At 35.0% G+C, this 27,120-nt stretch overlaps 1 protein-coding gene across 1 annotated transcript; it reads left to right on the top strand.

Moving 5' to 3' along the window:
• On the top strand, positions 3,426-27,120 carry LOC18589149 (calpain-type cysteine protease DEK1). The gene is made up of 31 exons (XM_018127592.1): positions 3,426-3,716; positions 3,880-4,014; positions 6,208-6,458; positions 7,970-8,152; positions 8,360-8,495; positions 9,150-9,280; positions 9,396-9,510; positions 9,602-10,622; positions 10,820-10,930; positions 12,128-12,186; positions 13,587-13,749; positions 15,389-15,662; positions 15,803-15,953; positions 16,092-16,203; positions 16,297-16,462; positions 16,591-16,661; positions 16,776-16,867; positions 17,052-17,214; positions 17,367-17,438; positions 17,898-18,275; positions 18,358-18,473; positions 18,581-18,878; positions 23,379-23,698; positions 23,952-24,303; positions 24,405-24,725; positions 24,807-24,911; positions 25,050-25,178; positions 25,628-26,008; positions 26,108-26,245; positions 26,361-26,597; positions 26,682-27,120. Exons 2-31 carry the CDS (start codon positions 3,896-3,898, stop codon positions 26,985-26,987), a joined length of 6,471 nt encoding a protein of 2,156 aa, XP_017983081.1. The 5' UTR covers positions 3,426-3,716; positions 3,880-3,895; the 3' UTR covers positions 26,988-27,120.

Raw genomic sequence — 27,120 nt, 5'->3', positions numbered from 1 at the left:
ATTCTTGGCATCTAAGGCTCCATACTCTAAACCATGCCTCCTTATTCCAAGTTTATTGGATAAATATACTGACATAGTCTAGTTAGCATTGCTTTCAAAGTTTACCAGACTATGTCATTATATTTATCTAATAAACTTGGAAAGAGTAGGCATGGTTTGAAGTGTGAAGCCCAAGAAGTCAAGAATCATTTAGAGAGATTGATCTTTTTAGATATTGTATCTACTGTCTTAATAATGTGAATTTATATTCTCTTTTTGTTTTATTTTTCTAATTAATTTTAATTCTTTTTTATTTATAATTTACTAAGGTGTTTTATGGTACTAATTAGCTTTTATCCACAGATGTTTAGTGAAAACCATTTCAGTCCTTGGGTTTGCCATTTTCATGTATGTAAGGTAATACTAGTTGTTAATGGAATAGATTAACACTAGTAGAGAGTAAAGAGAATAACCATTTGTTCTTGGATGCCTTCTAAGATATTTGCAATCTTACAATCCATGAGGCATTTAGCATTTTTTGGAAGTTTTGCAGATATTACCAAGGAGATACCATTAACTTATACAATTTGTTTAACTCATTAAGGTTTAGCCTCACAATCCATTGTTAGCTCCATGCCAATAAATGAAAAAAAAGTATCCTTCTTCAACAATTATTAAAGTTGGTTGTAGCTCTCCATTTAGAAGACATAGAGCTAGCAATGGATTGTTCTGCTAAACCTAATGAGTTAAAGGTATAGTATACCAAATTATTGATATCTCCTTGGTAGTATTTGCAAAACTTCTAGAAAATGTTAAATGCCTTGTGGATTGTGAGGTTGCAAATATCTTAAGAGGTATCTAGGAGCCAATGGTTATACTTTCTGCTCTATGTTATTATTAATCTTTACCATTAACAACTCGCATTACCTTATGCACAAGAAAACAACATTTTATGTTAAGGTGTTTGCTTAATCTTTGATTATATATCATATTTATTTTTTTATTTATATTTACTTATAACTTGTAATCTCTACTTAGATTATTTCGTTTAAGACTTATTTAAAACTATTGTTTGTTTAGAGTGTACAACAAAACCTATCACTCGAATATTCCCTGAACTTGACCGACCAACCTCAAATTGAATTTAATTTAAGTCAGTTGGTCAGATCCATAATATATACGAGCTGTTTACATTGTAATATTTTTTGCAATGTACGAGTTGTCGGCATTGAGTACGTTGATTAGGTTCAGGGAATATCCAAGTTCCTCGTTAGGGAGTACAGCACAATTCGTCACTTATACATTCAATGGACTTGATTGACTTATTTGGTATTATTTAGCAAGTAGGGATTAAGCATATATATTGTTGTGAAATCCCTATTTGCTAAATAATTTAGGGTAGGTAGGTTAAGTTCATATAGAATATACGAGTTGTCGGTATTGAAATCTTTAAAATAGAACATGTGTTATATTATCTGTCTTTTTTTTCTTTTTTTCAAAATGAGTGCTTTTGTTGAAGGGATGTTTCCACATACTAATACTATGAAGTTCAAGTTTAGTGTCTAGCAAAGTATCAATTGCATGATGTGGTCAGTAGTCCATGCCGAATTTTCATCAGAGCGGTCAATAGTCCCTTGCAATGAAGGGATGATGTTAATAGATAGATTTGTACTTATTTTTCATTTGTATTCTTTATATAGTTATACGTTTTTGGCTTTTTATTTTTAATTAATTGTAATAAAAATAATATAATTTGTATTAATGATTTTATTAATTAAAAAATTATTTGCTTTACATATTTATAATATTTAATTTTTTTTACATATTTGTATTTGTGTAGTTTTTATTTTTTATCATTATGTTTTAAAATTTTTTAAAAATAGTTTTTATTACCGATGGAATTTTTGTCAATATTAACGGATTTATACTCTACATGAATGAAATTTACAAATGAGGTTCTCACTAATCCATGGGCAAATTTAGTCTGTAAACTATTGATGGAATTGTTTCATCATCGACAACTCCCTTTAACAATAAATTAGCTAATTTAATGACAAAATTTTCAATAAAATATTTCATTCAAAAAAATTACAACGTATTATTTCGTCACCAACGAAAGTATTGTCAACCACGTAAGGACAGAACTTTCCGTCGATAAATTGATACACAAATAAATTTTAACATTTTGTTGATGAAATATTTCATCGGTAAAGCTCATAATTTTGATAGTGTAATAAACCCTAGCATAGGCCTTAAAAATTATAAATAGCTTGAAAGGTTTATTTGTCATATTTTAAGACAATGTAAATATATTAAACCCATTGTTATTTGGACTGAGCTACTCTATATACATAATAAGTCAATGTTTGTGATCCGGTCTCCTCCACTTAGTTGGGAACATATAAAAGTCAACATAACACATAATCATAAATATTACAAATTTCGATACGATTGCGTGTCATTTGGAACTAGATGTTACATCTTGAGGTCACTAAGCCTTCAGGTCATGCCTTACGTTGCTGAATCAAGCTCGTGTAAAACTTCTGATTTTGAATGAATGAGGAAGCAATCAGAGATGGTAAAAAGGTCGCGGTCGTGCCTTCAAGAAGAGTAAGAAGAAATGGGCTTAAGATATGCTTTTAGTTTTTAAATTAATTGAATATACTTTTGTTTTATAAAACCATCCGTTGTAATTATATAAGGCTTTGCCTTAGTTAAGATCCATCTATGAATAGATGTTGCTTAATTTGGGCTTATCAATTTGCCTCGTAACCAGAACAACATCTTTCAGCATATGAATGCGGATTAATTTTGTGATTTAGTGGGCAAATTGGTTGCAGGTCGTTGTCTAAGTAGAATTAAAAGGTCCGTGTGTTGAACACTCGAAACAATTCTTCACCTACTAAATCAAGAAAACTTACATCATTGTCCACAAATTGACCTTTGAGGTGGCTTTCTTTATTATTTTATTAAATAAAAATAAATAAATTACAAAAATTGAGGTAAATTTGTTTCAAAAAAAATACCCCTAAAACATGGTCCCAAGAGAATTCCAGAGTCATGGCCCCAGTGAAAAGGGGTGGCGAGCACCCTCCAATCGGATAAGACAGCTCCCAAAGGCCGGTGTGTCTGATTAGCGAGTGCCAGTCACGGTGGATGAGTCAAAGTGGGCGTGGATTTGCTGGGGGGACAGAGATTCATATGGACAGGTTTACTTTATTTTATTACCATAACCATGACCACTCTCCTATCTTTTCTCATTGTTTGTCCACTCCCTCTCTCTCTAAGAGGTGCCCTTACTTTCGCTGTCTAGAAAAGCTTTTGTTTGGGTTTTCTAATTATATTGTTTTATTTTTATTTTATTTTATTTTATTTTGTTTTAGTTTTACTTGGGAGAGTGCAGAGAGAGAGAGAGAGAGAGAGAGAGAGAGAGAGAGCTGTAGGGTTTTAAACTTTACTCTTTTCTTTCTTTTTGTGCCTTCATCTGTGAGTTTTTTAGTCTTTGGGCAATTTTCTCAAAGAACAAGAAACCCTAGAGGACCGGGTCCCGTTTTCTCTTCATCTTCAAATTCTTCCTCTTCTTCGTTTTCGTCATCGTCATTTGAGCCCTGGCTCACTGAAAATGACCAATTTGCCCTAGTTGGAGACCGCCCCCCCAATTCCATGCCCAAAACTCACTCTTTTCAGCTAAATTCGCCGTCATGCGATTGCCCTTTAAGCCCGCTTCACCTAAGTAGGTAATACCCCCATTTCTGCATCACTGTTCTTTATCTGGGTTTCACTATTATTTTTTCCTGAAACATAAAAATTTCTAATTTTTTCTTCTGTCTTTTGGCCTTTTTTTTTTTAAAAAATTATAACTTGGAGATAAAAAAAAATGGTTTTGCCTGTGGTTTGAAGGTAAGAGAAGGAAGCCATGGAAGGGGATGGGGTTGCACTGGCGTGTGTGATTTCTGGGACCCTTTTTGCAGTTTTGGGTTCAGCTTCATTTTCCATACTCTGGGCCGTCAATTGGCGCCCATGGCGGATTTATAGGTATTTCATCTAACATTTTTTAATTTTATTATCGTTACTGATATGCTTGCTAACATAATCACATGGATACGCATTATGTAAGTCGACTTTTAAGAATGCAGTGTGACATTGATAATTACAAGCTGAGATGTTAGTCTTTATGGCATTTTCATCAGATTAAAAATTTGATTATGAAGCTGATTATTAATCATTTATTCAGTTGGCTTTATTAGTAATGTGGCTTACATGTATTTAGTGCAATGCCTGTATATGGTTAATGATTTAATTTTTTCTTTTTCCGGAAACATGAGTAACTAATTCATGCCAATAAGAACACATTTAGTCATTTATATGACTTTTTCCCTTTACAAGCAGGTCGGTTTATTTCATTTCTGTGAATAAAGTACCGCTGGATGCCAAATGATGTCCAAACAATGTTCTTGTAATTTTATATTTCATCTTTGAAACTTTAGTGGTTCTTCCAGAAACTTTCTTTCAGTCATGAAATCAGGCTTCTTGAAGAAAATATATGCATGAAATAGAACATAATCTGGAGTCAAAGGAGAAACCCGGAGAAATAAAAGGAGATTCTCATGGAAGGTTAAGAAAGGTCTCTAGTGACATGAGAAAGGTCTAAAATTTTGAAATGCTGACAAACATGAATTTGGAACTTTACCGAACAGAATGTAGTTTCTCATGTTTAATAGTGTAGCTAAGGCAATGCACACACTTTACTGATTGGCACTGATCTGGGGATGTCATACTTCCTGCTTGTGGTATTGTTTTGAAATATAAACAATTTGCTAAATCATATATTGAGCAGTGTGCCTATTGGGAGGTTGGAAATGTTTCTTTGGTGTTGCAAATGTTGCCACCAAAAAAAAAAAAAACTATCTGAGGTTTTTCTTTTTTCTTTTTAATTTGTTGTCTTGAAGACTTATTTGCAAATATGGAATAACCATATTTTCTTAGCTTTGCATAATTCTGTTTTGCTGTTTAATAATAGCTATTGGATAGGAGGAACCATATGACTCAAAATGTTTTCTAACTTTAGGGAAAACCTTTCGAAGTACTTATCGCAACTTGGTCATTTTCACTGGTGCTAGATTCATCATACAATCTCCACTAAGATCTTGCAAAATTTCTGTACTTAACAAAGTAACTTTTCCAACAAGGCATTAAAAACTTGAATCCTTTTTTGATTCATTCTCCCTCATACTAATGTTCAGGGCAGAGAAAAATTACATGTAAACTCTTTGAATGTTTGCTTTTCTTAGCAACAAGCCCCGTGAAAACAGAAAACAATGTATCTTCATACATGATTTTTGATTCTGTGCATATTTTTGGTTGCAAGGTAACAGAAGCATTGTTCCATTTAATGGTTATAGAGTGAATGGAAAAGTGGGAAGATGGAAAATTTTGCTTTTCAGTTCATGTACTGTGTGGAATGAAAAAGTCAATGGACGTTGAAGTTTATTGCTTTGTTGAGTGGCATGAGTATAAATACTTTTTTTCTCGTACAATCATCATTTAATTTTGTGAGGGTGGTAGACAAATCAATTTCTTATACCTTTCAATTCACAAAATTAGAAATCAAACCTGAATTCCACTAAAAGAACTGTATTCATACAGTAAAACCAATCACAGATTATCATTCCTGGCCCGAAGTTGCCAAAATATGCTGCTTGACCTTTTCTTTATTTTATAATTTTCACTACTGAAATATCTAGTGGGAAGATTGGCATATTGGATCTTTTAGTTGGTTATTACTAAAAGAAATAACTAGAAAGATTAAAATATCCAATAGGGGTTTAATATTAGGCAGTGGTATTGTCTTTGATTAAGATTTGAAAAGTACCAATCCTAGAATGTTGCATAGTTCAGTTGCTAGTTGATTAATTCTCTCGATTATGCATCTCTTCATACTTCACCAATGGTGTCTCAGTATTTCGTAGAACATTTTGTTATTCTGTTTACTGGATGGAGCGATCTTTTCCTAATTTTATTTTAAAAAAAAATTGAATGTAAGTGCTATTTTGGTTGGTATGAATGTTTTGTGTCGTGCTGCATAAAATTAATTGTTTCATTCATGCCTTTTCCTTTCCCTTTTTTTTTTTCATTTTTCCTTGGGGTAAGGGGGTGGGGAGGTGGTTGCGATTTAATTGTCATTTTTCTGATTTTCTTTCAACACTTGTTTTGCATTTCTCTTTTCAGTTGGATTTTTGCCAGGAAATGGCCGAGTATCTTACAAGGACCTCAATTGGGTATGCTATGTGGTTTTCTATCTCTATTGGCATGGGTAGTTGTTGTATCTCCAGTTCTGGTACTTATCATGTGGGGATGCTGGCTAATCATAATATTGGGTCGAGATATTGTTGGTCTGGCTGTGATAATGGCTGGCACTGCTCTTTTATTGGCATTCTATTCAATTATGCTGTGGTGGAGGACTCGATGGCAAAGCTCAAGTATGCATCTTCATGACCCCTTTTTTTTGCCCCCTTTCAACTTAAAAGGGTGATGATACTTCATTTTCCTTCTAAAAAGGCGACTATGTTTATTTCCCCGGTTGTGTTATTTCAAATTAATTGAAATTTGTTTGAAGCTTTGCGGTGGTTTTTTTATTTCACACAAGAGATGGACCTCATAATAATCTCATTAGTCTAAGTGTCCATCTGTCTAGTTTTTTAAGAACATAATAAAGTCCATGAACTAAGTAGTAGAAATAAAAATCATTAGGGAAAAAAAATCAGTGTTGGGAAAAGGCATTGGCTTCAATGAAGAAGTAAACTTGAGAATGTTAGATCTCCAAAGAAAGGAATTGTTAGTTAGATTATACAGCAATGAGTTTATTAGATTATACTGCTATTGTCAAATGTCTGAGAAAAGTGTTTTATAGTGGTTCCTTTTCTTTTGACCCTCACTTGTGAGCCTTACTGGCTATTTGACCTACTTAGTTGCTCATTTCTCTTGTCTTGTTATATTTCTAATTTCGTCCCCTTTCTGAATTGTTGTTTGAGTTAGCGTCTTTGAGGCTGATAAGTATACAGTTGAACTATATCAGCTCAAAAGCTTATTCTTGGAGGGAAAAGAGCATTTTAATGGTATTAAAGGACTGCTATCTGACTAAAACCATGGACTAATTCCTTAGTAGACTAATTATAATTATAATGGAGTAGCTTTACTTTATGCATTTTAAGAGAGTATCTACCAACAGAAATTGTAGCAAGTTTTTTCATTAATGTTTCATAACTGCTCTAGTTAGGGGGTGAAGATTTGCCTAGGAATAAACGTTTTCAACCCGACACTGAGTGGTTTGGTATTTAAGCAACATTGGACATGTTCTTCATGTTAGACTAGAAGATTACTGAAAACCTTTTGGTGCTTCTTAGGCCTAGGTTCTCGAGCAACTTCTTTACTCTAGAATGCTAAAGCAGAGCCAAATGGGGGTTTTAACTTTCAACTCTTAACTTCTGTAAAAGCTCAAAGTGAGCTTCTGGAGTTTAAATGCTTAAGCTTCAAATTAAAGCTTCTGAAAGAACTGCATTGAGAAGCTGATGCGTGAGGGACATATCTAGTAATATTTTCAAATGGACAGATACATTTATTTTGAATAAATTGCAGTCTGACAGTTTTCAAAAAAACAGTATTCATCCGTCTTGTTGACTTTAGATCCAAGCTGGGCCAAATGGGCACTAACTTAGCAATGACATACCAAATATGTACTTTGGGTAGAAGGGAACATAAAATAGCTAGCTTGCTAAAGCTCCGAGAAAAAGAAAATTATTGAAGTTTAGGAGGTGAAATGGTTGAAGAGACTATCTATTGTAAACAACAGGTTTAAGGAAAGGGATGTTGGAACCTGTGATGTGTTGATGTTAAGGACACCATCTTGTTTATATGGGTGCCCTTGATTGGCTGTTAATCATTCTTTTACCTTTTTTCTTAATCTCATACTGGATTGTTTCTGCTCTGACAGGGGCTGTTGCTTTTCTACTCCTGCTGGCTGTTGCTCTGCTATGTGCATATGAACTTTGTGCTGTGTATGTTACGGCTGGTTCCAGTGCATCTGAGCGATATTCTCCTTCTGGATTCTTCTTTGGCGTATCAGCAATAGCCTTAGCAATCAATATGCTCTTTATCTGCTGCATGGTCTTCAATGGTAACCTTTGCTCTATTGCTATTTTTATGAGTCTCCTTTCTGTTCCTTGTTGCACATGCAACTAGAATATGATGGTATCATTTGACAGTTCGTGGACATTAATCTTGCAGCTGCACTGGGTTATTTAATGGTTTGATCTTTTTTATTTTCTGGTTTAGACGCGTAGATTGGTTTACTTTGTCTCTTCTATTTCATCAATTTGGGCAGGAAATGGCTTGGACGTGGATGAGTATGTCCGGAGGGCTTATAAATTTGCATATTCTGATAGTATAGAAATGGGTCCTGTGTCTTGTATACCAGAACCACCAGATCCAAATGAGTTATATCCTCGGGAATTCAGTAGGTAAAACTATTTATTGCATTTTCTTTGTTGCTCAGGTGACCCTACTTCTTTGCACACTTTTGCTTCCTCAATGCATATTGAGTCATTTTTACTTACATGTGGGTCCCACCAGCATACTCACATAATGACGAACATTTGTGTTCAATACGCAACATGCGTGGAAATAGGGTCACCTTGTAACATGATGGATTTTCATATTTGGGTGTGGTACGAAATATTGCCAGATGGTTGTAGTTTTTGGTTTTATATATGTGTGTACTGAGTAATTATCATCTCTTGTTCTATACCATGCTCACGGATCAGTCTTTTGAGTATGCATGACCAAAATAATGTTGGTAGATACTTTGGGATAGTGAATTCTGTTTCATGTTGCAGATTATACATACCTCCAAGTATGCTTATATTTTATTTATTTCATTAAGGTTTTTCTCCACTTATCTCTTTTTAAGGAAGAGATGTTATTGTTCAAGAGCCTCTTCTCTCTTTTTTCAGAATAGACTATGTGAATTGTTCAAGACCTATTTTATATACAGTGTCAAATATTAATATTTTTTCTATTCTTCTCAAGGATGCATATGGAAAAAGCTGTTATGTTCCTCAAAGGCTTATTTTAATACCATACTTTGTTCCTTGGATTTTTGCTTTTGTTTGTAGAGCTTCACATCTTGGACTTCTTTACCTTGGCTCCCTTGCTGTTCTTCTCGTCTACTCTATCTTATATGGTCTGACAGCAAAGGATGCACATTGGCTTGGGGCCATCACATCAGCTGCAGTTATCATTCTTGGTATGCTAATAACTACTATGTTAATATTCTATTAGATATTTACGTTGTTGTCATGGTATAAACATTCATATCCTGGTTGTGCAAATTTAGTTCATTTATCTTTGTTATTCTGTAGATTGGAACATGGGAGCATGCTTGTATGGGTTTCAGCTTCTTAAAAGTCGTGTTGCAGCACTTTTTGTTGCTGGAACTTCTCGGGTCTTTCTCATTTGCTTCGGAGTGCATTATTGGTTTGTTCTAGCCTCTCCCCTGATTATAGTATTGCTGGTTGTATTGCTATTGCATTATAATAGTTTCTGTCTTCTTTTGAAATTTGTACAGGTACTTGGGGCATTGTATTAGTTATGCAGTTGTAGCATCTGTTCTATTAGGTGCTGCAGTTTCTCGCCATTTTTCAGCTACAAACCCGTTAGCTGCCAGGAGAGATGCCTTGCAGAGCACAGTAATTCGGCTAAGGGAAGGTTTTCGAAGGAAGGAGCAAAATAGTTCTTCTAGCTCATCTGATGGTTGCGGCTCAAGTGTGAAACGCAGTAGTAGCGTTGAAGCAGGCCATCTTAATAATATTATTGAAGATAGTAGCAGAAGTATTGTACAATGCTCGGTTGATGCTAATAATTGGAATAATCTTGTTACGTGTCCAACTGCCAGTTTTCAAGAGGGGATCAATAGTGATAAGAGCATAGATAGTGGAAGACCAAGTTTAGCCTTACATAGCAGTTCCCATCGCTCAGTTGTGCAAGAGCATGAAGTTGGATCGGATAAAAATTTTGACCCCTATAACTCTCTTGTGGTTTGCTCTAGTAGTGGTCTTGATAGCCAAGGTTGCGAGTCTAGTACATCAACTTCAGCAAATCAACAAATGTTGGATATGAATTTAGCTCTTGCATTTCAAGAAAGGTTGAGTGATCCTAGGATTACATCAATGTTGAAAAGGAGGGCAAGGCATGGTGATCGAGAACTGACTAGTTTATTGCAAGATAAAGGATTGGATCCTAATTTTGCTATGATGTTGAAGGAGAAGAGCTTGGATCCAACTATTCTTGCATTACTACAGAGGAGTAGTTTGGATGCGGATAGGGATCATCGAGACAATACTGATATCACAATTGTTGATTCCAGTAGTGTTGATAATGCTATGCCCGTTCAGATCTCTCTGTCAGAAGAATTGAGACTCCAAGGGCTTGAAAAGTGGCTGCAGTTGTCCAGACTTGTTTTGCATCATATAGCGAGTACTCCAGAGCGAGCATGGGTTCTCTTTAGTTTCGTCTTTATTATAGAAACAATTGTTGTGGCAGTTTTTCGTCCAAAGACAATCAAAATTATAAGTGCTACACATCAGCAAGTGAGTGGGCCCTTCTTCCCCTGGGATGTTGCTTATTTTATTTGATAGCACTTGGTAGTGCCGTGATTGATATACATGTTTTACATCTTTTCAATAATTGTAAATAGGCTATGCTCTAGATTGATCTCAGTTATAAGGTTGTTTGGCACTGTCATATATATGCTGATTTAGACATTCTCTGCATGCATCTCTTGCAGTTTGAATTTGGCTTTGCTGTTCTGCTTTTATCTCCTGTTGTCTGTTCAATCATGGCTTTCATTCGTTCACTTCAAGGAGAAGATTCAGCCTTGACACCAAAACCTCGGAGGGTATACTGCTCATCTCAAGTTTATGTTGGATGTTTCCACATGAAATTGTGATTTGGTTTCACATTGAATTCAATAGCTAGTATGAGCATTTTCTTGATTGTGTTTGTCTTAATTATTTCTAAGGAAGTTTCTTTTGAGAAGTTATTGTGATTTTTCCAAGTTTATAATGTGGTTGTCCACAATTTATTGGCTCTGAAATGCAGGTTAAATCGTATTTATTTTCATAATAAACTGGCGTATTTGTTTAGTATAAAGGCATTCTGTTCTCAAATGATTCTTTATGTAGGAGCTTTAGGCTTCAACTGGTTTGCTAAGTCTACTGGTTTCCTAAGATATGGTCATTGTCTTTTTCTTCCTATGCGTTCATGAAGGAATATTTTAGTGGTTTCAGTAGGTGTATTTTAGTGGTTTCAGCAGGTGACAATCCTTACCTTGACGGAAGTTTTCTTATACTTCTCTCGTCCTGAGTTGTTGTCAATTTCATGAAGATTAAAGATTTCTAGAAAAGACTTATTTGATAATACGGGTCCTATATGCCTTCTACTTTCCACATCCAGTGGTTTTGTTTGACCATGCTTTCTTATTGAGGCCAAGCATTGAAGAGAGGCCCCTGCCCCCTGATATCTCCCACTTCTCATAGTTGATGGAGTATATTTATCTTTTAGAATAAAACTACACCTGTTCATGATTGCAGATCTTTAGGTCAAGGAAGGATGGTTTTCCAAATCTTTAGTGCTGGTAGATAGTTGTATAGCTAGGAATGTTGTTATGTTACATAGTTGCATTTTCCCAGTTTAATATGCTTCCTTTATGCCCTTGTCCTGAGTGGGCATAATGAGATTTAGAACTTAAAATTTGTGGGCTTTTCAGCGTGTGCCACTAATTACAAAATTTATTATGCAGCTGCACTCAATTTTACAAAATATCAATTTAATCTTCTACCCTTTATCTTTTAATACATTTCCTCGTTATCGGAGAAGTTAATAATAAATTTTACTTGTTTTGTTTCCTTTGGCTACAGTATTTAACATTGTTGATGCGGCCATTAATATTGTAATGACATCCAATATTAGATTACCATTTCTGGTATTCATTCATGTTGCTTCCACTTTAGTATTTGAATTCTCTTTGTTTTGAATTTAATGACCTTGTTTTCTACCATTTTTCTTCTTCTTCTCTTCAAAATGCTATGTTCAGTATGGCTTTGTTGCGTGGCTGCTCAGCACTTGTGTTGGACTGCTGCTTTCATTCCTAAGGTATGGTCTATTTTATTCTAGAATGTATGCGTTTCATAGTCTCTTTAAGCTTGAATTAGTTAGTTTCATCTTTCAATATTTTTTTGGCCTGTCTTTAGATGTCTTTCCCTTTCGGTTGATAGTGATTTATGCAGCATAAAATACGTGAAATGAAAAATACTTTGATGTCGTTCAAGGTCTTTAGACTCAGTTGAATGGCTAGATTTCCAAGTGTTCAGTTGTAATGTGCTAGAATTGTTATGTAATGTATGATTCTTTTTTTTCTTAATTTCTTCTGCTTAAATGTCTTCTTTCAACTCCATTTAAATTGCCTTCACCCGAGTATTTGGCTTATTGGTTGGTGCATGATCTTTCTACTTAAAGAGCAGAGTTTGAATCCCCCTTCTCCCAATTAAAAAAAAAAAAAACTCCATTTAAATTGCCTATATAAAAGCTGCTCACAAAGCCCACATGTCATAAAGCCCATTCCATTTAAATTCTTCTGCAGGGTTTTGTTTTTATATATTTTTAAAAATTCTTGTGTTTTTGTGCGTTTGTTATAATTAAACACTAAGCTGTCACAAGTCTCTATATATATCTTTGAGAACCATTACTTATCTTTTCTTTGAACAGCTTTGCATTGGTTCATTTTGGGATTGGCACATTAGCTAGTCCGTATATTTAATTTTATGGTTCTTGTGATGTGGAATAAAGAATGCAAATTACTTAGCCTCCAGTTAGTTGATGGTTTTGCTACTCGCTTTTTATTTTCTTTGTGCTTCTTGAAAAGTTGATATAAAGGAAAAGTGAAAAGGTGAAAAGCAAACTTGTAATTGATTAAAAATGGACAAATAATTAAAATGTCACACCAATTTTAAAATAATTTGTCTATGTAGAAGTAGAATAATGCATTTTGTTTTCTAAAATAATTACATGTTTTATCTATAATATTTTAAAACTATTGTTTGTTTTTTTTATCTAAATGTGTCTTTGGCTTATTAGCTTCCGGAAGGAAAAAACAAGTAGCAAAAGCATCAATCAAATGCAGCTATAGTTTTGCCAGTGATATATGCCTGTCATGTACATTTACCAAAAATTTTTTCCCCCAAGATTTTTAGTCCTGGATATATAAATTTATGCTTTCTTTCCTGTTATGCCCAGATGGAAATCTCTCTTTGTGGTTCTGTAAGTCCTTATGAAATTCTAAGGTTAAAACCAATTTGATTCATGTAGAACTAGATATCTCTTACTCATTGTTTAACAGCTATATTATATAATCAACATGCTTGTTAAGAATGTTCCCTTTGTTGTCACTTTCCCTATCACATTTACAATTTTGTTCTTTGGACTACTGCTGTGATCGTAGTGGTGGTGTCAGGTTAATTGCCTATTATGCCCTAATATCTGTTTTCTTTCTGCAGCAAGTCATCGGTGCTTCTTGGATTGTCCTTGACTGTTCCTCTCATGGTGGCATGTCTTTCTGTTGCCATTCCCAAATGGATCCACAATGGCTACCAATTTTGGGTTCCACAAGTTCAGTGTGTAGGTCATGCAGGAAACCATCGACCTCCTGGGACAAAGGAGGTTTGTTCTGCCCCTTCTCTTTTTTTCCCTGCCCCCACCTTCTTTTAGTGCTTTCTCCTCAGCTCAGAGTCATGAATTTACAGGGTCATGACTCTGTAAATTCATCATCACGAATCATCTTTCAGCTTGCCTTCAGGATCTTTTATTTATGGATTTGGCTCTCATTTCAATTAACAGTTTAAACAGAAAGCTATAATGTTTAATGGTATAGAAACAATAAAAGAAAACCAAAACAGTATTAGAAAGCCAGAATAAAGGCTAAATTTGATGTAAATTAAATTTGGAACAAACTAGGTCTTGGTTGTAGACTAACGAATAATATCCAAATATAATATGGCTGCATACTGTGTTAAAAAGACAATTTATACTAGGTGTACAACAAGTTTGAATCCTAGCCCTTCGATACAAATAAACCCCACAAATCCTAGCCATTGAAACTCATTAAATGATCACATATGAGTTTTATGGTCTCTTAATAAAATAAAAATATAGTCATTGATGATGAAACTAAATAGCAAACAAAAAAAAGAACATATCAAAATAATAAACTTAGTAGGGTTTGAGGATGCTCTTACATCAATCTCCTCAGGTTGACAAGCCTTTTCTAGACTTTTCTTCCATAACATCGAACACAGTCTTTAATAACTTATGTTGGAAATTGATGAACTTGTTCATTAGTAGTTGCCACTTCCTTATCAAATCCCTCAAATTAATATAAATCATGCACTTAAAGATGGGACTAATTTGTAATTCAGAGGGTGGCTCTATCATATAGGTATTGGAGCTGATTTTCTTCAACACTTTTTATGGTCCAAACTTCATTGACTTAAGTTTGTGATAGGTACCTTTTGTGCCATAAATGCACAAGCACCCAGTTGCCTTCATCAAACTCTTTCATTTGTCAATGTTGATTGGCAGTCAGGGATGGAACTAGGAGTTATACTTATTGGAGGTCAATATATTAAGTAATAATTGGTTATATGATTTTAATTAAGACTTGTAACCTAAAACAATTTCATAAAACACAAAATATTTAATGCTTCTTGTAATATCAAAATAAGAAAAAATATTTAAAGAAAATTTGAAAAGTATAATAACAAGTCATTTTTTCATATAAAAATGGCAGGTCTATATATTTTAAAATTTTTGTCATTTAAAAATGTTGTAGATTTTTCATTTTGTAACCCAAGATTCAAAGGAGCATTATCTACTACATACCCTTACTTTGTGCAATGTTATTTGCCATTAATATTATTTTGCTTGACTTAAAATTTTAGTATGAGTATTATTTTTCTCTTGGTAGATCATTTATCTATTACTAATTTAGACTTATTAGTTTAGATTGCTTAAATTTCTAAAAAAAAGTTGTATAATACAAGTAACATACTTAAATAATCATGTAATGGAGGCATTTTTTGTAAGTTTTAGCGAGTCATGTTTAGGCTGTACTAATATGAAGCCGCATTTTATGTAGTTTCCGTGTTTTGCTATTTTTTGTCATTTTTTGGAAGTGAGCTGCCAAGAGATTTATGATTGCTTACTCTTCAAATTTCTAGTTACACATCGTTTTGCTCTATGGAAGTTTTTTGCAGTATTGAATTTTCTGTTTGGTTCTAACATTCATTGCTGTCCTTGTCAGGTTGTTGTTCTTACTCTTTGTATAACGGTATTTGCTGGTTCTGTACTTGCGCTGGGTGCAATAGTATCTGCTAAGCCTTTAGAGGATTTGAGATACAAGGGATGGACTGGTGAACAGAATAACTTTTCTTCTCCATATGCATCATCTGCTTACCTTGGCTGGGCAATGGCATCTGCAGTTGCTTTAGCAGTTACTGGTGTGCTTCCAATCATTTCATGGTTTGCAACATACCGGTTCTCTGCCTCTTCTGCTGTATGTGTTGGTATATTCTCAGGTACTTTTTCTTTATTCTCATACTCTTTACTTTTGGCTCATCAATTGAACCTCTGTTGTATGTTTTTGAACAAGCAATTATTTCATTCATTTGCTAATATGTTATTCTATCTTATTTTCTTTTGCTGTTAATTTTGCTAGTTGTACTTGTGGCATTTTGTGGTGCCTCCTATTTGAAAATTGTGAAGTCTAGGGATGACCAGGTTCCTACAACTGGTGATTTTCTTGCTGCTTTACTTCCATTGGTTTGCATTCCAGCATTGCTAGCTCTTTGCTCTGGATTACTTAAATGGTCAGTAAACTTCTTCTGAATTTAACAAATAATGAATGTTTAAGCCTCAATCTGATTTTGATATTTGTTTGAACTTCTTGTTAACCATTATTTTTCACTGTGAAATTTTTGTTTTTTACTATTATTATTATTTTGCAGGAAAGATGATGATTGGAAACTTTCGCGAGGTGTATATGTATTTGTTACCATTGGTCTTCTTCTTCTGCTTGGTGCAATTTCTGCTGTTATTGTTGTAATTAAGCCATGGACAGTAAGTGAGGCTTATTTTGATGTCCTTAATTTAGTTTATTCTTCAATACTTATTTCCCTATCTAATCTGTTGTCTTTCTTGAGTCACAAACAGATCGGGGCAGCATTTCTATTAGTACTTCTCTTGATTGTTCTAGCTATTGGTGTTATCCACCATTGGGCATCAAACAATTTCTATTTAACCAGGACACAAATGTTCCTGGTTTGCTTCCTTGCTTTTCTTTTGGGTTTGGCAGCCTTTTTTGTTGGTTGGTTTCAAGGTGAACACAAACACCATCCTACCTATAACATTTTTGGTGCTTTATCTGAGAATATCCACTGTAGCTTTGATGTGTAACTTTGCAACTTGTGCTACTGGTATCATTACCATCTTGCCTTCATTTTTCAGATAAACCTTTTGTTGGAGCATCTGTCGGTTATTTTTCATTTTTGTTTCTCCTTGCTGGAAGGGCTCTGACGGTGAGTTATGTTCGATTCTATTGATACAAAGTTTGTATATTCTATTTATCTCTGATTCTTCTGCTTGTGCTACTTCTTCATTTTGTTTACAAAAGTGGCTTCTTTTCTGTGTAGGTTCTTCTTTCACCACCAATTGTTGTTTATTCTCCACGAGTGCTGCCTGTATATGTTTATGATGCTCATGCAGACTGCGGAAAGAATGTCAGGTTTGTTAAGATAGACTGTTTTATTTTGTCTGATAGATTTCCAATTTATCTTCACTCACATTTGTTTATTCATTCTATTCTGTTGGTATTGTTAAGTCAATCTTTTTTTTTTTTGATTACAAACCTAAATATTTACCATCATTTATTGACTTCTGTTTTTTCTTCTGTGATCAATTGCCTGCAGTGCTGCATTTCTTGTGTTGTATGGGATTGCACTGGCAACTGAGGGCTGGGGTGTTGTCGCTAGCTTGAAAATCTATCCACCATTTGCTGGTGCTGCTGTATCTGCTGTAACCCTTGTTGTAGCCTTTGGATTTGCTGTTTCTCGTCCATGCTTAACTCTTAAGGTGCGGTTCATGTCTGATCTTCCGATTTGCTTGTTGCTGCAACTTGGAGCTATATTTTTTTCGGGCATGTTGCCCTATATAGTGTGCAATTTTCTATTTCAATAAACATGCATGTAGCCTTTTAACTTTATGCCATTTGTTATTACCACCAGATGATGGAAGACGCAGTCCATTTTCTCAGCAAAGATACTGTTGTCCAAGCAATTGCTAGATCTGCTACTAAGGTGTGTGGAGATGTTTCTACAAATTGGTTTCACGTTTTAAAGATATGTTTTGTTCTTGTCACTCTGTTGTAAAATTTTCTGTTTTGCTTTTCTTCGAAGTTTAACGTACTATTCTGCTTTCTGTCATGCCATTTTCTAAATCACAGTTGAGGTTTTTATTTTGCAGTTTCATTTTCTTGTTTCTTCATTACTGTTCATTGTGTTCCCTCATTGTAGAAGATGCATAAATCTCCCTTTATATTTTTTTTCCTCATTTGTTGCCTTAAGAGATATTTTATTTATTTATTTTTTAATGTCTTTAGTATTAATTCCATTCCATCCATTCCTTTTTTTTAACTTGGTTCCTTTTATATTTCAGAATCTGGTCAGGAAAATCTTATTCGTGATTTAGTAAATTTTTTTTGTAATGGAGGCAAATATTAGTTTTGATTATTAAGTTGTTGTTATGTTTGCAAGCAGACTAGGAATGCTTTATCTGGAACCTATTCCGCTCCACAGAGGTCTGCTAGCTCAGCAGCTCTTTTGGTAGGAGACCCTGCTGCTACACTTGATAAGGGAGGAAATTTTGTGCTTCCTAGAGATGATGTCATGAAATTGAGAGATCGTCTTAGAAATGAGGAACTAGTCGCTGGATCATTCTTCCATAGAATGAGATATCGTAGGAGGTTTCACCATGAACCAACCAGTGATGTTGATTACAGAAGAGAAATGTGTGCACATGCACGAATTTTAGCTTTAGAAGAGGCAATTGATACTGAATGGGTCTACATGTGGGATAAATTTGGTGGTTATTTACTACTCTTGCTTGGTTTGACTGCTAAGGCAGAACGAGTACAGGTTTGTCATTGCCTTATGTGCTTTTCATGTGTGATGCTATATGCTTTCAATTTCTAATGATATCTTTATAACTATGTGGCAGGATGAGGTGCGCTTGAACCTTTTTCTTGACAGCATAGGGTTCTCAGATCTAAGTGCCAAGAAAATCAAGAAATGGATGCCAGAGGACCGTAGGCAGTTTGAAATAATCCAGGAGAGGTAGCAACTGTTTGACATGTTTTCATTTGCTAATTTTACCTGAAAAAATATAATTAAAATTAAACCTTTATACTCTGTTTTTAACTACTCTTGTTATGATTTTATAGTTATATAAGAGAAAAGGAGATGGAAGAGGAAATCTTAATGCAGAGACGTGAAGAGGAGGGGAGAGGTAAAGAGAGAAGAAAGGCCCTTCTGGAGAAGGAAGAACGCAAGTGGAAGGAGATTGAAGCTTCCCTCATTTCTTCTATTCCTAATGCTGGCGGCCGTGAGGCAGCAGCCATGGCAGCTGCAGTGCGTGCAGTAGGAGGTGATTCTGTTCTCGAGGATTCTTTTGCACGTGAGAGAGTTTCAAGTATTGCACGTAGGATACGTACAGCTCAGTTAGCTCGTCGAGCACTTCAGGTTGAGTTTTCTTCTTATTTACATTTTGAAATGCTGTCAGTTGGCCTCTCCCTATTTTGCTTCTATCTTATTTATAATTCTTTTGCTTATCAACATGGTTTGCTCCTTGATGGTTATTATCTCGCATGGAATAAGTTCCTATAGCTTAATCATTTGATGAGAAATACTTATACACAAATCTGCTAATGCATACTACTTTAGAATGAAACTGAATTAATTCTGAGAAATAATAGTGTAGTATATGTGTACTGCATTGCATCATGCATGGTAATTGTCTACTATACTGTATATAAAAATCAATAAATTGAAGCATTAAATCTTTTTTCTTTACTTAGTGCCATTTTCTGCTATTCATCTGATGAATTACACGAAGGTAGCCAAATATTTGTGAGCTTGTTGATGATTATTGCTTATCTACGTTTTTACTTGTAAGTGTTTAATTTGGTTTGCAAGATTCTTGGATGCCATATATGTTATGTTTAGGTAATTGTGCACTATAATTTATATAAAAGGGTAAACTCCACATACATTCCTTGTGGCATGACCTTTTCCCACGTAGCACCCAGGGGTTCTTTTTTTTTCCAAAAAAAAAAAACCCTGTGTTATAAGTAACGGTGTCAATCTGTTGCATGTGACTGGAAGAAGACTAAAAAATATTTTACAAAAGCCCCAAAGCACCCTCCAAAACCTTGTTCAGAAACTTGGGGTTAGGAAATATTGGCAGTTGTATTCCACTATGTATTCCTGTTGTTTCCAAAAAAATGAAGTAAAAGGGCTGAAATAAATCACACCAAAAATTTCAAATTCTGATGCTTAAAGAACTAAGATATATGGCTGCCAAAAGAACAAAGGAGATGATTACAAGATTATTTGGCTTGAAATTAAAGATAAAAAAAGCACATGTTAAAGGTAAGCAAGCCACAACATAATAATAACTTGGATCAAACATTTCTTAAGTCTTCAATAAACCCTAAAAATTCATCATATAATCACTTAATCAAGATAAAGTCTTACATTATGTTAAGTTGTACACAAAATTCACCTTAACATTTACTGGGTAAGCATATTATCATCATCCCTATGCCAGCAAAATCACTTTGGATGTACACCAAACTCAAAAGTTTCTTAGCTATACAAAATTATCTAGATGGAACCCACCGTACAACTATCCAAAGTCACAGCTTCTATACACAAAAAAGGTCACAATTATATTTAAACCTAGCTATACTTAAAGCTAACTAGCTCCTTGCAGCTCCTCTCTTTATATTGTAACTTCCCTTTTTCCTTCTAGTACCCATTCCAAGAGAAATGTGTCCCATCTATACCAATTATTAGTCTGCAATATTTCCAAAACCCTTCTTTCAAGGCATGAAAACTAAGGTACAATCTTTGAAACCTTGGTGGCATCTCCTTGTTTATCCCATCCACCATAACGGGTGGTTGTACATTTTAGCAGTGCTCCCTAGATTAGTTCTCTGAATCATTTCACAATAATCCCATAAACTAGCAAATTGACCCCTGTAATCTCCTATAATGTCCAAAGCTTTGCTTCTTGCACTGTTCAGAGCTGATTTGCTAATCTCACCTAATTCTCTCCATGCTTTGTTTTGAAGAGATAAGACATTTTGCTTTGGATCCTCCTTAAATGTTTCTAAGAATCTTACTATCAAAGAACTTTGCATCACCTTGAGTCATTGTTGATGTTCTAGCACAAGTGTGTTGGGGCTTAAGTGCCTTGATTTGAAAGGCTTTTTCACCACCTACTACAGATGAATGAACTTTAAAAGGACAAGTTTTAGGATCAGTATTACAAATCACAGAAACTCTAATACTATCATTGTGTTGAAACTTATAGTCATATCCTCCATCTACTGCCCAATTCTTTAAAGCCAACCTAAATTGCACTAATGATGAGAACACCATGCCCATTTCCAATTCCACTTTTGACATGCCCAGTGCATGGTATTTAGGGTAGTTTTCTCCTCCCTCATCACCTGAACACTTCAACAGTGTAATACATCTTCATTTTCCACTAGCTCTATAAACTTTTTCATGTCATCCTCAGTCGAGTTCATGTAATCATCTATCCTACCTTCTTGACAATCCACACCTTCAACAATCATTTCTTCACTAGCAATATTTTTAGGAGGCACATCTTCTACAGAACTCTCATGTTTTGTACCCACTTCACCACATTTAAAACCAAGAAATGCCTCTTCATCACCAGTCAAGTTTGCTAACACACCCCCCCCACCCCCCTGCCTCTCCATATTGGATCATAACAGTTCTTCCCAAAATACCTCCATTGATTACCATCACCACTAGTACCATCTACATACAGCTCAGTTCAATCTTCTTCCGTAAGAAAACCAGGCGCTTGATCTTGGGTACATAAGCCGAATGGTGCACTAGAACTACCCACATGGGCTTGATTCTCCCTACTTGGAGTAAGCCTATTGTTGGAATAATAGTCTGATCTTTAGACACCAAGTATAGAGGATAGCTGTACTCATTTTTATAAAATTTTTAACATATCTTGAGCCACGATTGTCTGTTTCAATTTTCATCAACCTAGAATCAAGTCTAAATTATGGTAAAAACAATAGTACATTTTAGTACCATTCCAATCATATGGTCCCAAGTTATCAAAAATTTTGTATAATCCATAATATAAAACTACATCTACAGAGAAATCATTATAACAGTGCACATCTCCACTTACATTCATTCCCCATGTAATATGCAATAGAACTTTTGATTATTATTTAACTTGTATTATAATAAAAAGAATAAACAATTTCCACGAAATAGAAATACATGCAACATTAACAAAGAACTGTTTTAAGTGTTTATTCAAAAGCATGCTAATTTTCATGAAATATCATTTCATTTTAGGGTTAAAAATAAGAACTAAAAAATATCCAATTTTAACATACCATAAACCCAAAAATTAAGACCTAATTTTGTAATTACTCAACACCCAGATTTTGATGAAACTAACAAAAAAAAAATCAAAAATCAAATTTCATTGTTAATGTGCTATGGAAGCTAGTTGTATGAGAGAGAAACTGAACTTACCTCCAAAATTTCTTCCCAATTGCAACTCACGGGAAATCCAACTAAAGAAAATATGGGAGACCTCTGTTTGTTGTCTTCCTACAACTATAATCGAATGATTTCTGAATTTCTTCTCCTCTTTGGATTGATTCTCTCTCTGAAGTAAGCATGAAAATAGGTTCAATTCTCTCTCTCTCTCTCTCTAATTGAAGAATAATTAGGGAGTTTTAGGGTTCAAATGCAAAAAATAAGGCTTTTAAGAATATACAGGTTTTATTGTCTTCCTAGTCAAAATTCGACACCATTACCCTTTTTGGGAATGTTAGTAAAACACAGGGTTCTGTTTTGGAAAAAAAGAACCTCAGTGTAATGTGAAAAAAAGTCATACCACTAAGGGTGTATGTGAAGTTTACCCTATATAAAATAAATAAATATGTGAAGTTTACCCTATATAAAATCAATAAATAGAAGTATTTAACCTTTTTTCTATATTTGGAACTATTTTTTCTATTCATCAGATATATTGCAGAATGTAGATGCGCAATGAAATAACAATGAGCTTGTTGATTGTTGTTTATCTATGTTATCTTTTCAGTATTTAATTTAGTTAGCATGATTGTTGTAAAGATAACAATTTTGTTTTATTTTTTATTTTTATAGGTTGCTGATATACTAGTTGTATATATATAGTACTATAGTAAAGGAAATAGGAGGAAGTCCTTTTGTCCTTCCTAATCTCCCACCTTGTTTCATTACACTTGATAACATCATAGATCTATTATAAAATTTTAATCCTGATTAACCCTGCTATATAACAAGTTTAATTTTCTCACATCTCACAATTTTTCCTCGTAAAATTATTTCTTTTTAAAAAAGAAAATATGTAAAACTAGTAGCACATAGAGGTAAATGATTATGGATTTAATATTACTAAATATATAAAGATTTTATGATATTATAGTGTAAGTTGATGTGCAGCCTTTATGCCTTCGCATCTATAGTGCAAGTTGTGCGTCAGTGTGTTGTAATTTGTGATTTTTCATTCCTTTGACATACATAATTATGAAAGTAAAGGTCTACTGTATTTTTATTCAGTTTGGAACATATTGGTTATTGTAATGTACCATTCAGTATCAATGAGGTCCTTGCTTTTGGGTATAATTATTTTTACTTTTGTAAAATGATAAATGTTAATGACAGACTGGAATTACTGGTGTTATTTGCACTCCTGATGAGCCAACAGGAAGTGGTAGTGGTGTGTGTGGATGTTGTAATTTGTGATTTTTCATTGCTTTGAAAGATGTAATTCTGTAATTATAAGAAGGCCTACTGTATATTTATTCAGCTTGGGCCATACTGGTTATTGTAATGTATCATTCAGTGTCAATGAAATCCTTGCTTTTGTGTTATTTTTAATTTGTTAAAGATAAATGTTGATGACAGACTGGAATTACTGGTGCTGTGTGCATTCTTGATGATGAACCAACTACAAGTGGCAGACACTGTGGCCAAATTGATCCGAGCATGTGTCAAAGTCAAAAGGTCAGCTTCTCAATTGCAGTGATGATCCAACCGGAGTCTGGTCCTGTTTGTCTATTAGGGACTGAATTCCAGAAAAAGGTCTGCTGGGAAATTCTGGTGGCGGGTTCTGAACAAGGTATTGAGGCTGGACAAGTTGGACTTAGATTGATTACTAAAGGTGACAGACAGACAACTGTTGCAAAGGAGTGGAGTATCAGTGCAACAAGTATTGCAGACGGAAGGTTTTTAACAATTTTCTTTTATTATATATGTTTTATAATCAGTTTTTCTCCTGCCAAAATTTCTTGCTCAATTCTATGTGATCCTTATGTAGATAAATTTATTTCTTCATTACCAATATTATATTTCTTTAATGAAGTCACATTTTTCTTAAAAGGGTGTGGAGCTGGGAAAACAAAGGCAATTTTCTTTAATCTACTCCCTTAGTTTTTCCCTTTAACATTCAGCCTTACTAGGATTACAATTGCTTTGCAGGTGGCATATTGTGACAATGACTATTGATGCTGATATAGGGGAGGCAACTTGCTATTTAGATGGTGGTTTTGATGGCTACCAAACTGGTTTACCATTGTGTGTGGGCAGTAGCATTTGGGAACAAGAGACTGAAGTTTGGGTTGGTGTTAGGCCACCTATTGATATGGATGCGTTTGGGAGGTCGGATAGTGAAGGGGCCGAGTCGAAGATGCATGTAATGGATGTTTTCCTTTGGGGAAGGTGCTTAAATGAAGATGAGATTGCTTCTCTTCATGCTGCTATAAGCTTAACTGAGTTTAACTTGATTGATTTCCCCGAGGACAATTGGCATTGGGCAGATTCACCCCCAAGGGTATGGTTCTAGTGTCAATTTACATAAAATGTGCTAAAATTTTGCATCTCGTCAAAATATAGAACATATGTAACTCAAACTGTTATTAATTATTGCTTCAGGTTGATGAGTGGGATAGTGACCCGGCAGACGTTGACCTATATGATAGGGATGATGTAGATTGGGATGGTCAGTACTCAAGTGGGAGGAAAAGGAGGTCAGAACGTGAAGGTTTTGTGGTTCATGTGGATTCTTTTGCCAGAAGGTATAGGAAACCTAGGATTGAAACACAAGAAGAAATTAATCAGCGGATGCTTTCTGTTGAGTTGGCTGTCAAAGAAGCCCTTTCTGCCCGAGGTGAAATGCATTTTACTGACAATGAGTTCCCTCCAAATGATCTGTCACTGTTTATAGATCCGGGGAATCCTCCTTCAAAGTTGCAGGTGATTTCCTGGCTAATCCATTGCTACCTCTTCTGTTTACTTTCATTGCTATTTTAAACTTATCTTGGCTTTCTAACCTAGGTTGTTTCGGAGTGGATGAGACCTGCTGAAATTGTTAAAGAAGGTCGTCTAGATTCTCGTCCATGCTTATTTTCTGGCACTGCAAATCCATCTGATGTTTGTCAGGTTCATTCTTTCATGAGCTTAATTTGCAATATAGTAGTTGTTTGTCCCTTACATTTTCTGCTGAATTTATGTTTCTTAAGTAATGCTAGCTTAGTGGTTCAGCTCTTCGTGATTAGTGTTTACCTGCCAATTTAATAGGGTCGATTAGGCGATTGTTGGTTTTTGAGTGCTGTTGCAGTTTTGACTGAGGTTTCACGAATATCAGAAGTAATTATTACTCCAGAGTACAATGAGGAGGGAATCTACACAGTTCGCTTCTGTATTCAGGTAATGTGCTTGTAAGTCATTTTTCTTTATTGACTGTATGCACATTTTGCAATGCTTATCATGTATCAGTAGTTGATCTTTTGGAAGAATACTATTGGAATTTTATTACTTTCAAAGCATTGAAGTACTCTGGCTATATTCATTTACCAAGACCAAATGATAGTAAAGGAACTGGGATGTCAGTGCAATTGGTTTTAATTCCATTTCCAAATATTCTGCTTGTATAAATAAAACTCTATTTCTTTGTGACATAATTGCATGACATTTCACCAGATTAAAATTCCCCTTGACCAAATCGTATGAAAAACCCATTATTGGATTCTAGTGTTGCCTGATTCTTCGATGAACTAGCTGTTGATGTTAATGAATAGTTTATTGTTTTATGTTGCTTATCAACATATAATTAGCATGTTGATCCTTGGCATACTCTGGTTATGAACACTCTGCAGGGTGAGTGGGTCCCTGTTGTCGTTGATGATTGGATTCCGTGTGAATCCCCAGGCAAACCGTCATTTGCCACAAGCAGGAAGGGTAATGAACTATGGGTCTCTATATTGGAGAAGGCATATGCCAAGTTGCATGGTTCTTATGAGGCACTAGAAGGTGGGCTTGTTCAGGATGCACTTGTGGACCTTACTGGTGGTGCTGGTGAGGAGATTGACATGAGAAGTCCCCAGGCGCAGATAGATCTTGCAAGTGGTAGACTATGGTCTCAGTTGTTGCGCTTTAAACAAGAAGGATTTCTTCTTGGTGCTGGAAGTCCATCAGGTTCTGATGTCCATGTTTCTTCTAGTGGCATAGTACAAGGACATGCTTACTCATTACTGCAGGTATACTAGAATGCAACCTCTTATCTTGCTCTACATATAATATTAACCACTAAGGAATTGTTTGAAAGAGGTGATCAATGTTATTAAATTTTTATCCAGGTAAGAGAGGTGGATGGGCACAAGCTTGTTCAAATTCGAAACCCATGGGCTAATGAAGTTGAATGGAATGGTCCCTGGTCAGATACATCATCGGAATGGACTGATAGGATGAGGCACAAGCTGAAGCATGTTCCTCAGGTTGTTGCTTTTTTTTCAGTTTGGCATGAATTATTGGATAATTGCATTTATCTAAAGCTTGTTATCTTTGAATATATCTCATTTCTATGTGACTTATGTGATCCTTTTTTAACAGTCAAAAGATGGTATATTCTGGATGTCTTGGCAAGATTTTCAAATTCACTTCAGATCAATTTATGTATGTCGGGTCTACCCTCCTGAGATGCGCTATTCTGTCCATGGACAATGGCGTGGTTACAGTGCTGGTGGCTGTCAAGATTATAATTCGTGGCATCAAAATCCCCAGTTCCGATTGAGGGCAAGTGGTCCAGATGCATCATATCCAATACATGTGTTCATCACCTTAACTCAGGTATGCCTTGTAACGAATCTTTAATTAGTTAGTTACCTTTGCTCTAGTTTTTCAAGTAATTTCCAAGTGGCATTAACTGTTCAGGGAGTTAGCTTCTCAAGAACTGCAGCTGGTTTTAGAAATTATCAATCAAGTCATGATTCACTGATGTTCTACATTGGAATGAGGATACTCAAAACTCGTGGTCGTCGTGCTGCTTACAACATTTACCTGCATGAATCAGTTGGTGGTACAGATTATGTGAATTCTCGAGAAATATCATGTGAAATGGTTTTGGAGCCTGATCCAAAGGGTTACACAATAGTGCCTACTACCATACATCCTGGGGAAGAAGCGCCATTTGTTCTTTCAGTATTCACAAAAGCATCCATAATTTTGGAACCTTTGTAGTTAGTGGTGGTAACTTGTTTAGTCTGCTTTTGTTTTTTCGGCTGAGGGCATGCTGGTAAAACTTTTCGGTGCTGGGGTTGTTCGTGAACTGTGCACCTGCAGACAGGGCTCATTGAACCAAATCAGTCAAAAA

The sequence above is a fragment of the Theobroma cacao genome, chromosome 9, assembly GCF_000208745.1.
Source record: "Theobroma cacao cultivar B97-61/B2 chromosome 9, Criollo_cocoa_genome_V2, whole genome shotgun sequence".
NCBI lineage: Eukaryota > Viridiplantae > Streptophyta > Magnoliopsida > Malvales > Malvaceae > Theobroma > Theobroma cacao.
Note: the sequence above shows the minus strand (reverse complement) of the source record. Positions and strands in the feature narration are given on the sequence as shown.

Excerpts from the sequence above, each read along its gene's own strand:
- LOC18589149 (XM_018127592.1), top strand. The coding sequence starts at position 3,896 with ATGGAAGGGGATGGGGTTGCACTGGCGTGTGTGATTTCTGGGACCCTT. Across the intron at positions 9,281-9,395 it reads AGCTGCAGTTATCATTCTTG|ATTGGAACATGGGAGCATGC; the intron begins GTATGCTAATAA and ends GTTATTCTGTAG. Across the intron at positions 17,215-17,366 it reads GTCCATGCTTAACTCTTAAG|ATGATGGAAGACGCAGTCCA; the intron begins GTGCGGTTCATG and ends TATTACCACCAG.